Source organism: Crotalus tigris, unplaced genomic scaffold, assembly GCF_016545835.1.
Source record: "Crotalus tigris isolate CLP2741 ecotype Arizona unplaced genomic scaffold, ASM1654583v1 scf7180000018306.2785112, whole genome shotgun sequence".
Lineage (NCBI taxonomy): Eukaryota > Metazoa > Chordata > Lepidosauria > Squamata > Viperidae > Crotalus > Crotalus tigris.
Genome location: NW_024096934.1, coordinates 1,213,902 through 1,226,117, shown reverse-complemented (window position 1 = coordinate 1,226,117; position 12,216 = coordinate 1,213,902). Strand labels below are relative to the sequence as shown.

General features: G+C 44.4%; 1 protein-coding gene across 5 annotated transcripts in view; it reads right to left on the bottom strand.

The window, feature by feature from the left end:
• Positions 1 to 4,001: 4,001 nt before the first annotated feature.
• Positions 4,002 to 12,216, bottom strand: part of GGNBP2 (gametogenetin binding protein 2) — a 52,376-nt gene continuing 44,161 nt past the window's right edge. For 4 of the 5 annotated variants that reach the window (XM_039350027.1, XM_039350030.1, XM_039350031.1 and 1 more), the window contains 2 exons: positions 9,676 to 9,927; positions 4,628 to 4,831 (listed from right to left, as the gene is read on the bottom strand). In XM_039350027.1, the coding sequence (XP_039205961.1) occupies positions 4,628 to 4,831; positions 9,676 to 9,927 (456 nt within the window). Of the gene's footprint in view, positions 4,832 to 9,675; positions 9,928 to 12,216 lie in introns of all 5 variants that reach the window. The other variant, XM_039350028.1, reaches the window with a different exon arrangement.

Below are 12,216 nucleotides of genomic sequence, written 5' to 3'. Positions count from 1 at the left end.
AGGAGTCTACTCGCGGGAAGGGGCGAGCATCGGGGCAGCCCTGCCTCCCAGCCGAGGCGCCAACCTACCCGGCCAGCTGGCTTTCTGGTGACTTTGCCTTCTCTGCAGCCCGGGAGTGAGCCAGGCTTAAGATATTTAGGGGACTGGAGGCTAAAACATATAAAGAACGGCTGCTGGAATTGGGTATGTCTAGTTTAATGAAGAGAAACGCGAGGGGGGACATGATAGCAGCCTTCCAGTATCTCAGGGGCTGCCCCAAAGAAGAGGGAGTCAAGCTATTCTCCAAAGCGCCTGAAGGCAGGACAAGGAGCAACGGATGGAAACTAATCAAGGAGAGAAGCAACCTAGAACTAAGGAGAAACTTCCTGACAGAACAATTGACCAGTGGAACAACCTGCCTCTAGAAGTGGTGAATGCTCCAACACTGGAAGTTTTTAAGAAGAGATTGGACAACCATTTGTCTGAAATGGTATAGGGCAGTGATTCTCAACCTGTGGGTTGGGACCCCATTTGGGGTCGAACGACCATTTCACGGGGGTTGCCAAACAACGCAGTCCGCCACTTTTTTTCCCCTTTTCCTTAGCTGTGCTACTCCCTTTTATTCTATTGGCTTTCGAAAGCCAATAGAATAGACTCTCTTGAATAGAGTCTAATTCTATTGGCTTTCAAAAGCCAATAGGAATTGTCCAGGCTGTCTCTGCCCTGCTGAACCCGCCAAAAGTCCCATTCTGCAAACGGTGCTGCACCAGTTGAGTAGTCCTCGACTTATGACCGGTTGGGGGTCGCAGCATTAAAAAGGTTGAGAACCACTGGTATAGGGTTTCCTGCCTGAGCAGGGGGTTGGACTAGATGACCTCCAAGGTCCCTTCCAACTCTGTTATTCTGTATTCTGTATATTCTTATGGTCTGGTCATAAAACAGTCTTTTCCTCTTATTTGGATCCAGCCGGATGGGTGGATAGGGGTTCTCCGATCTCCCCAACCTTGGCACCCCTGGCAGAGTCACACAATAGAGGTAGAAACGGTCGGCCAGGCCACGCCAAATGTCGTGCCAATCTAGATGTCTGCTGACTCAAAGGTGGTGGTGAAGCCTTCATCATGAGAAGAACATGGACCTCCAAGCCATCTTCAGCCATGGAACTCTGCTGGTTAACTTAACCCGTCCTTTCTGCACCTGGTCTGCCCTGCAGGGTTGTTGTGAGGAAAAATGAGGTGCTGGAGGAAATCGAAGCAGTGGTTATAAACCTTAAATCTAGTGAAATATGAATCGTAAGATAATCACAAGTCTTTTGAATAATAAGTAGGGAGAGCTAGGCAAGTAATTGAGAAGAGGCAGTTTCTCTTCTGCTATTCCTGGCTATGAAGCATTTACAAAATGGTGGCTCACTGGACCAACTAAAATGCGGATGGGGCTTTGATCACATGACCGCAGCCTCCATTTTGATTTTTTGGGACACCCTCTTGAATCTTCAGTTGTGGTTGTAATAATTTATAGTCCTAGGAGAAAAGCCCTGAATCTAACTTTGTGACACAAGGAGAGAAAACAGCTGACACAACAAACCAGACTTTCTCCAAGCACCTGCTGGGCATCATCTTGGAGGAGGGGAGAGAATTCATGTTCTCTATTGAAGGGTCTCCTTCACTGCAAGTTTTCAATCTCTTTGTCCCTATTCAAGGCTGTGTCAAACCTGCCACCTATAGCATTTTTCGTGGCTTCTCCCTAACTTCGCTTCTTCAGTTGAACATCTGGCTGCCAGCAATTCGATCCTGACAGGGCTCAAGGTTGACTGAGCCTTCCATCCTTCTGAGGTCTGCAAAATGAGGGCCCAAATTGTTGGTGGGCAAATATGCTGACTCTGTAAACCGGTTAGAAAGGGGTATAAAAAGCCCTGTGAAGCGGTATATAAGTCTAAGTCAGCATGCTTGGCTGAGGAATTCTGGGAATTGAAGCCCACAAGTCATAAAAGGACCAAGTTTAAAGACCCCTGGTCTAAGTGCTTGCTGTCTTCAAGAAAGCTTCTGAAGGATTGATGGGGCTGGTGCAAAGGCCCAGCTTGGGATTCACCAAGCGTGCCTACACCAATTGGTGTATACCAGTACTTCCATTTTGAATGTATTTTTCCTGCAGTTTTATCACTTTCGTGTGTGCCTTCCCCTGCTGTTTTTATCAAAAAAAAAAAAAAAAAGAGCCTGGAAAGGACGCAGAGGAGAGCAACAAAGATGATAAAAGGTCTGGAAGCTAAATGGTATAATGAAAGGCTACCGCAGTGTTTCTCAACCTTGACAATTTTAAGGCATGTGGACTTCAACTCCCAGAATTCCACAGGCAGCAATGCTGGCTGTGGAATTCTGGGAGTTGAAGTCCACATGCCTTAAAATTGTCAAGGTTGAGAAACACTGGGCTAAGGGAACTAGGTATGAATAGCCTAATGAAGAGAAGGATTGGAAGGGGGGGGGGACATGATAACCATCTTCCAACTCTTGAAGGTCATCGCGATGAGGTTGACTTATTCGCTACAGCACCTGAGGGCAGGATAAGAAGCAGTGGGTGGAAGCTCCTCAGAAGAAAATCCAACCTGGAACTAAGGAGAATTTTCCTGTCAGTGAGAACAATTAACCAGTGGACCAACTTGCCTCCAGAAGTTGTGGGTGCTCCATCACTGGAGGTTTTCAAGAAAAGATTGGATCACCATCTTTCCAGGATGGTATCAGGACTCCTGTCTTGGGTTGGACTAGAAGATCTCCAAGGTCCCTTCCATCCTAGGATTCTATAATGGGGTTTGCAATATACGGGGTGCAAATAAACAAATATTATTTCAGCCTAATGTAGAGTGCAAAGTGGATAGTTTATGAGGCATCTCTCATGTGAAACCACAAACCAGTCCGGCTAATTTTGAAAATGATGGTTAAGATAATCATAAATGATGTACTGCATAAAGTGCCAACATGGGCCCTAGCAAATAGTTTCCAATAAAGTATATAGATTATCTCTTTTTTTTTTCCAAGTTCCCCACCCCCTTCCCTTCCTCCATTCAGCCTTCTTTTTTAGGAGTTGGCAGATTAAAAACCACAGAACTTAAGAAGCTTAAGAAAATCCCATTTGAAAAACGAATATAACACAACATGGAGGCTGTGTTTGCACAACACGTTGAATGGTAAAAGTAGCAAATTGTAAACATCTGAGCTGAATGTACTGCATGAACCATGCCAGCTTGCTTAGGTTATGGTTGACTGGATCACGAGAACTCCGGTTTATTGGAAAATCCATGGTTATGGACCAAGGCTTATGTTTTATGCAACAGGGCACAGTATCAAATTTTAAAAAGCAGTGTTAAAGCATCACACCTTTTCCTTTGTGCTTTCTTTATTGGAGTATTTTTTCAGCCTCAGCTACTTTTAGAGCTGTAGACTTCTATTCCCTGAATTCCTTAGCTGGCTGGGGATTTCTGGGAGTTGAAGTCCACACCTCTTATAGTTGCTGAGGTTAAGAAATGTTGCTCTATTGGATCTAAGCATTTGGCGGTTCTCCTGTAAACATACAATCTAAGCAGGGATGGGAGACCACCAGGAAATTAAAAAAATTCGAACAGGTGACCATGGCAGGACACTTCTATACCAGTGCCAAGAAAAGTGCATGATGGTACCTGTAGAGTCCCCTAGGAGTTCATTTTTATCACGATTACTGGATCCATAAGCCATAAACTCTGGGATGTAACCAGGCTTTTTAAATTGATCACTTTGAACCCTCACTTTCTCCCCCCCCCAGTATGAAAGACGCGGCCTAACAAGCGCATTGCTATAAACCGTGTTCTCACTCTAGGTGATAAAATATTCTATCATTAAAAAAAAAATAGTTTCAACTGCTAAAAATTAGACCTAACTCCAGCAAGCTATCAGCATCTTCTGTTTTAACAACAGCAGAAACGAACACACTTTGTCTTTTCTTATTTTTTTTTACTATGCATCTTAATAAATATTCTTTATTTTTAAATTTTGCACATCGCGCTTCCAACATATTACATCCAGAACATCTTTTTTAATTTTTTTTTGCAAATGGATGTCTACTTTGTAAAATCTTTATATTGAGCTCATTGTCATTTCTGTACAGAGTTATAAGTACAACATTACCTTTTGCCACTAAGCTTTTTTTTTGTCCTGTTTGATAAGTGTCACAGTTAAGAGAAACATTGAATAAAAAAGAGGTGGCTTTAAATTATGATGGTTTGGGGCTGGTCTCAGTTTTAGTCAAAAACTAGAGACCCGGAAACTGGAAATAGGGTTGGGGGTGCGGGGAACCAAATTAAAAGGATTAAATTCCACCAGCCTCCTGGAGAGGAAAGGAGAGGAAAGACAGAAAGAAAGAAAGAAAGAAAGAAAGAAAGAAAGAAAGAAAGAAAGAAAGAAAGAAAGAAAGAAAGAAAGAAAGAAAGAAAGAAAGAAAGAAAGAAAGAGAAAGAGAGAGAAAAAGAAAGAAAGAAAGAAAGAGAAAACCACCGTCTTTTTTTTTTCTTTTTTTAAAAAAAGTAAGATTTTGTTTAGTTGCTAGAGAGACTGTTTTCCGAAGAGAGAAAACGCACAGTAGTCATTTTCGACAGTTTGACTGAAAGACAGAGCTAATTTTATTCGGTTTAGTTTGCTCCGGCTGTTGTCAACCAACCGCTGCACACGGGCCTCTTGTGATCGTTCAAGTGGCAATATCTGTTGAACTTCTCCTTCAGATGCTGTCGGTACCGTTCTCTATTGCTGTAAAAGGACTTGTTGTTGGCCATGAAGGACTGGATCTCATCTTGCGAGATGAATATTTCGTCATCGGAAGTGCATTCGGACTCATCCTGGAGAGCACAGGGAGAGAGGAGAAAGGCAGGTTGTCCTTGACTTAACAACCATTCGTTTAGTGACTGTTCGAAGTTACAACGGCCCTGAACAGGGTAACTTATGACTATTTTTGACACAACCACTGCAGCATACCTAGGGTCACCTGATCAAAGCCCAGTTTTAATTTTTTTGTGGTGGTTGTTCAGTGAATGCAATCATTTACAATGCCATGGTAAGGCCACACTTGGAATACTGCATCCAGTTTTGGTCACCACAATGTAAAAAAGATGCTGAGACTCTAGAAATACAGAGAAGAGCAACAAAGATGATCAGGGGGACTGGAGGCTAAAACATACGAAGAACGGTTGCTGGAATTGGGTATGTCTAGTCCAGGGGTAGGCAACCCAAAACACTCAAAGAACCACTTGGACCCGTTTCCCACCAAAAACAAAACACTGGGAGCCACAAAACCCTTTTGATATTTAAAATGAAGATAACACTGCATATATCCTTTTTTACCTTTATTATAGGTGTGTGTGTGTTTGTGTGTGTGTTTGTGTGTGTATGTATGTGTGTGTGTATATATATGTATATGTATGTGTATGTATATGTATGTATATATATATATGTATGTAGGTCTTTGGTTGTTCGGGTTTTCTCCCGCGTAAAATTGGAAGTGTCTTGGCAACATTTCGACGAAGTCCCAATCGTCATCTTCAGGCTGGTGTTTTCAGCTTTGTGCTTCGAGCAGCAATGTGTGGTCTTAGCTGTTTCTTCCTTTTAACTGCCAGTGGGGGTATGAACTGATTGGGGGGGAGCTGAAAACACCAGCCTGAAGATGACGAATGGGACTTCGTCGAAACGTCGCCAAGACACTTCCAATTTTACGCGGGAGAAAACCCGAACAACCAAAGACCTACATACAAACACCCGCGAAAACCTCAGAAAACAAATATATGTATGTATGTATATATGTATATACACACACATACACATACACACACAGGTAAAAAAAGGATATATGCAGTGTTATCTTCATTTTAGATGTCAAAAGGGTCTCTCTCTCTCTCTCTCCCTCCCTCTCTATCTGCCCTTGGTCTGCCACTCCTCTTCCCCCGCTCTCTTTCTTTCTCTCTCTCTCTCTCTCTCTTTCTTTCTTCTCTCTCTCTCTCTCTCCCTCCCTCTCTCTCTCTTTCTCTCTCTCTCTTTCTCCCCCCCCCATCTGCTGCTCACCTGGCAAGTTTCAAGCTGTTGTCCAACAAGCTCAGGGGTAAGCAACCTCATCTCTTTTATGACTCATGGACTTCAACTCCCAGAATTCCTGAGTCAGCCTAGCTGGGCTAGCTAGCTCTCTCCTGCCCTTCCTGCTTCCTGCTTCATGCAGAGATGCAGCAAAGGGAGGAGCTCCGCCCAGTAAGCTTTTCAGCTCCTTGGAGAACACTGTGAGTGCATTCTCTTTTACACAGACACACATACACACAGACACACACACACACACACACACAGAGAGAGAGAGAGAGAGAGAGAGAGAGAGAGAGAGAAGCAGGGAAGCGCAATTGCCTCTCTCTGTCTCTGTCTCTCTCTCTGCAAAGGCAGAGGAGGCTGGGAGCCACAGGGGAAGGTTCAAAGAGCCGCATGCGGCTCCGGAGCCGCAGGTTGCCGACCTGTGGTCTAGTCTAAAGAATAGAAAGACGAGGGGGGACATGATAGCAGCGTTCCAGTATCTCAGGGGCTGCCACAAAGAAGAGGGAGTCAAGCTATTCTCCAAAGCATCTGAAGGCAGGACAAGAAGCAACGGGTAGAAACTAATCAAAGAGAGAAGCAACCTAGAACTAAGGAGAAACTTCCTGACAGTGAGAACAATTAATCAGTGGAACAACCTGCCTCCAGAAGCGGTGAATGCTCCAACACTGGAAGTTTTTAAGAAGAGACTGGACAGCCGAAATGGCATAGGGTTTCCTGCCTGAGCAGGTGGTTGGACTAGATGACCTCCAAGGTCCCTTCCAACTTTACTACTACTACTATTATTGTTAAATGAACTCTTTTTAACCAGTAGGTTACTTGTAGGATAGCCAGAGGATGTAGACATATAGACTGCTTCACAGTGCTTTACAGCCCTCGCTAAGAGGTTTGCAGTTGGCGTATGCCTCCCCCAACAATTGGGGTCATTTTACCGACCTCAGAACGAGAGAAAGCTGAGTCAACCTTCAGACAGGCAGTATCGAACTCCTGACAGTGGGCCGAATTAGCCTGCAATAGCAATAGCACTTAGACTTATGTACCACTTCACAGTGCTTTACAGCCCTCGCTAAGAGGTTTACAGAGTCAGCATCTTGTCCACCAACAATCTGGGTCCTCATTTTACCGATTGCAGAAGAATGGAAGGCTGAGTCAACCTCGAGATGGCCAGGATTGAACTGCTGGCAGTGGGCAGAGTTAGCCTGCAATAGCAATAGCACTTAGATTTATATACCACTTCATGGTGCTTTTATAGCACTCTCTAAGCGGTGTACAGAATCGGCATCTTGCCCCCAAACAATATGGGTCCTCATTTTACTGATTTCAGAAGGATGGAAGGCTGAGTCAACCTCGAGATGGCTGGGATCGAACTGATGGCAGTGGGCGGAGTTAGCCTGCAATACTGCATTCTAACCACTGCGGCATCAGGGCTCCTAGCAGAAGTAAATTCTGGTTTCTGGCAAAATAAAAAATGCTGGAAATTGTGGTCACACAATTGTGGTCACACGACAGCGGGACATGGCAAATAGCCTTAAGCACCCAAATAGGATCACAAATAGGATCAAATAGGATCACAAACTGCGAGGGATGTAGGAGGAGAGGCGTGTGAGTTTACGATGTCAAAACAAAATTATCAGGAGCCTGGTAACATCTTTTCTGTATTAAAAGCCAGAAGATTTTGTGACCTGCAGCTTACATTATCAGATGCCCTAAGCCAGACATGTCAAACTCACGACATCATATGACATCGCACAATGTATCGGGCCGGTTTTGCCATTGCCGGCAATGGGGTGGGCATGGCTTCCGGATGATGCGTCCAGCCCGTGGGCCGGCAGTTTGACACCCCCGCCCTAAGCGGTTAGACTGATTTGAGCATTTGAATTGGGTGGCTGAATAAATAAATGAATTAAAATAACAAACAAACAAATAAATGTTGAAATAAATAAATGACAAAGATGATTAGGAGACTGGAGATTAAAACATATGAACATATGTCTAGTCTAGTGAAAAAGGAGGACTAGGGATGACATGATGGCAGTGTCCCAGTATCTCAGGGGCTGCCCCAAAGAAGAGAGAGTCAAGCTCTTCTCCAAAGAGCCTGAAGGCAGGACAAGAAGCAACGGCTAGAAACCAATCAAAGAAAGAAGCAACCTAGAATTAAGGAGAAACTTCCTGACCGTTAGAACAAATAATCAGTGGAACCACCTGCCTCCAGAAGCGGCGAATGCTCCAACGCTGGAAGTTTTTAAGAAGAGACTGGACAGCCATTTGTCCAAAATGGTATAGGGTTTCCTGCTTGAGCAGGGGGTTGGACTAGAAGACCTCCAAGGTCCCTTCCAACTCTGCTATTCTATGTTCTATATTCTATGAGTATGTGAATGAATACATGAATAAGTGAATAAATAAGTAAATAAATGGGTAAGTGAATAATTGAATAACCGAATAAGCGAATCAATGAATAAGTAAATAAATGACTGGATGGATGGATGGGTAAGTGAATGAATAAATGACTGAACACATAAGCAAATAAATGAATGACAAAATGGGTAATGCGAATGACTGACTGAATGACCAAATAAGTGAATAAGTAAATAAAAGAATGAACCAATGGTTAAGTGAATGAATGAATAAATGAATGAATATGTGAATTAATGAATCTCTCACTTTGCCCAATCTTATCTGAGTTAATTATCAATTAATTCTCCCAATCACTAGCTCCAACATTTCTTGAAAGACAAGAGACTTAACCACCCGGGTCCATATTAACCAACCTTGCCTTCCCCTCTCCTAACAAAAGCAGACTACAAGGCCAACTACAAGGCCAACTCATCCTTGGACATCCCAAAGGTGCTTTTTCAAAAGGCAACTGGACTTTCTTTGTTTTTCCTTGAAGACGTTTCGCTTCTCATCCAAGAAGCTTCTTCAGCTCTGACTGGATGGTGGGGAATGGAAGAATTTATACTCCTTGCAGACAGCTGGTCATTTGCATCCTTTTAGAGAGTCGTTGAGGCCACCTGGAGGTTTGTCTGTGTCCTCAGGGTCACCTGAGTGGTACAAATGGGTGTGGAGCCTTCTTGAGACTGCTGAAAGGACTGTGTTGTAGACTGGAGATGGATGATGTCCTATCCCTCCCCCTCTGTTGAGGGAGGGCTGTTCAATTTGGACACAGATGGCCTCTTTGACCCCTCTCTCAAACCAGCGGTTGTCTCTGTTCAGAGTGTGAACACAGATAAACTTCCAAGTGGCCTCAACAACTCTCCAAAACAGGGGTCTTCAAACTTGGCCCTTTTACGACTTGTGGACTTCAACTCCCAGAATTCCTCAGTCAGCACATGCATGCTGGCTATGGAATTCTGGGAGCTGAAGTCCACAAGTCATAAAAGGGCCAAGTTTGAAGACCCTTGCTCTAAAAGGAATGCAAATGACCAGCTGTCTGCAAGGAGTATAAATCTTTCCATTCCTCGCCATTCAGTCAGAACTGAAGAAGCTTCTTGGATGAGAAGCGAAACGTCTTCAAGGAAAAAACAAAGGAACCCTAGTTGCCTCTCGAAAAAAGCACCTTTGGGACAACCGTGACCTGGATGACTGAGAATCTCCATGGATGCTCCTCCTTGTAACTTACCAGGAGTTCCACCAAGCTCTTTGTGCCCTTCCCTGATTCGGGAGCAGGAGCTGCCTCTGAAGATTCCTCACACAACAAGGCTGTTTTCCTGTGCTCCAGCCAAGGTACCGTAGGCGGCCCAGCTTTTTCTGTGCGACAACAGATTTCGGCGTGGGGGGTTTTGGTCTTCTCTCGGTGGAAGTCTGTGTGCGTGGCAGTCCCTGGACCCTCTCGGTTACTTGTCTCCACCATGCAGCTGCTCAGCTTTTGGATCTGGAGAAGAGAATCAGCACATCAGTGGAAGGGGAAAAGTGCAGCCACCTGTCGAATCATCCCTGACTTAACAAAAGTTCGTTTAGTGCAGGGGTCTTCAAACATGGCCCTTTTATGATTTGTGGACTTCAACTCCCAGAATTCCCAGTCAGCATGTCCGTTGCTGAACTTTCTGGGAGTTGAAATCTACAGATCTCGGTATTACTGCTCTATGTTATAGTGTATGACCATAACTGAGCCTGGAACTATGAATGTAAGCCACGACAGTCATTAAGCAGGTCACTACGATTGCACCTGACTTACCTTTCTTGCGGTGGTCATTAGGTGAACGCCACAATAAATTAAGCACATGCTGCGGTAGTTCTAAGTGAACCTGTTTTCACCAATGGGTGGGTTTTTTTGGGCAAAATATGGCAAAAAAACCCACTGAAAATTGCAGTCGCATGACTGCGGGATGCTGCAAATGGGTCATACAAGTGAGCTAATTGCCCAAAATGCAATCATGTGATCATTTTGTGTGTGTGTGTGTGTATGTGTGCGTGTGTTGTATGCAGGTGTGTGTGTGTTTGTGTGTGTGTGTAATAACTTTGAAAACGGGTCCTAAGTAGCTTTTGGGGAGTTCGTTGTAACTTTGAATAGTTGCTAAACAACCGGTAGTAAGTCAAGAACTGCCTACAATAGTGTCAGGAGTGAAGGATCGGGGCTACAGTTAAATACCAGTTAAAGTGATTTATTGCTCCTGCCTGTACATAAGAATCTAGTCCACTAACGATCAGCAGTCGCTAGAGAAGAGTTAACAGAATGAAAAGGGCTGGATTTAAACCACTTGTGGGAATGTAAAAATTCTAGGCTGATTCCTCCCTTGACTCCACCTCCAGGCTCTGCCTCTCAGAATAACAGAGCTGGAAGAGACCCCCTGCTCAGGCAGGAAACCCTATACCATTTCAGGTAAGTGGTTGTCCAGTCTCTTCTCAAAAATCCCCAGTGTGTTGGAGCACCTTCTGGAGGCAACTCGTTCCACTGATTAATTGTCCTAACTGCCAGGAAGTTTCTCCTTAATTCTAGGTCGATTCCCTCCTTGATTGTTTCCATTCATTCTTATTCTGCCTTCAGGTGCTTTGGAGAATAGATTGCCACACACATACACACACACACACCTCTTCTCTGTGACAGCTCCTCAAATACTGGAACACTGCTATTAGTCCTTCTTTTCACTAGACTACTTACCCAATTCCTGCAACTATTCCTCGTGTGTTCTGCCTCCAGTTGCCTAATCATCTTTGCTGCTCTTCTCTGCACTTTTTCCAAAGACTCAACCTCTTTTTTATAATATGGTGACCAGGACTGGATGCTGTATTCCAAGCGTGGCCTTACCAAAGCATTGTAAAGTGGTACTAACGCTTCACGTGATCTTGATTCCATCCCTCTGTTAATGCAGCCCAGACTGTGTTGGTTTTTTTGGCAGCTGCAGCACACGGCTGGCTCATATTTAAATGATTGTCCACTAGGGACAATCCTTGTCCTACAAACTGATCCCAATCAACTTATCATCTTTTATCAAATACCAAGTTGACCCTTAGCAATTTATTGTCCCCCCTTTTGACATCCAATCACTTACTGACCCCTTGGACATTCCTACTCAGCTGTGGGGGGGTGAAACTGACCACTTTGGGAAACCCTGGTTTAGACCACCCTCTCTTAGACCACTGTCCAAGACAGCTAGGATTGCTCTGTTTTGTGGAGCTGTGTTGAAATCCACTTGGCAGTTTTGCAAGTCTCCTTCCTGTTTTTGTTTTTTTTAACCTTACTCTCAAGAGCGTTAAGAATTTGTTTGCACTTGCCCAGGTAGGGTTGGTTGAACTGTCTTTGTTGTTCAGGAGATGAGGACAACAAGGACTGCTATATATTTGGTTAGATGTCTTTCAGTTTCTCTGAAGTTTGTCTACCTGCCCCCCATTTTCCAATTTGCTCAAGTCCTGGAAGGGTGTCATTTGTCTACTTAGATTTATTTATATCAGGGGTGTCAAACTCAATTTCATTGAGAGCCGCATCAGCATTGCGGTTGCCCTTGGGTGTGTATGTGTGTGTGTGTGTGTGTGGCCAGGGTGGGCATGGATGGAGTGGGTGTGGCCTACTGGGTGGGCATGGCCAGCTCTACATCATTTGCATCAAGGGTGCCTGTGGGGGCCTGGGCAGGAGTGGGACAGATCTGAGGGTCTCTGGCAGAAAGGGGTGGGACCAGGGCAAGCGCCAAGGCATGGTCCATTTCTTCATTCCTCACAAAGGGTG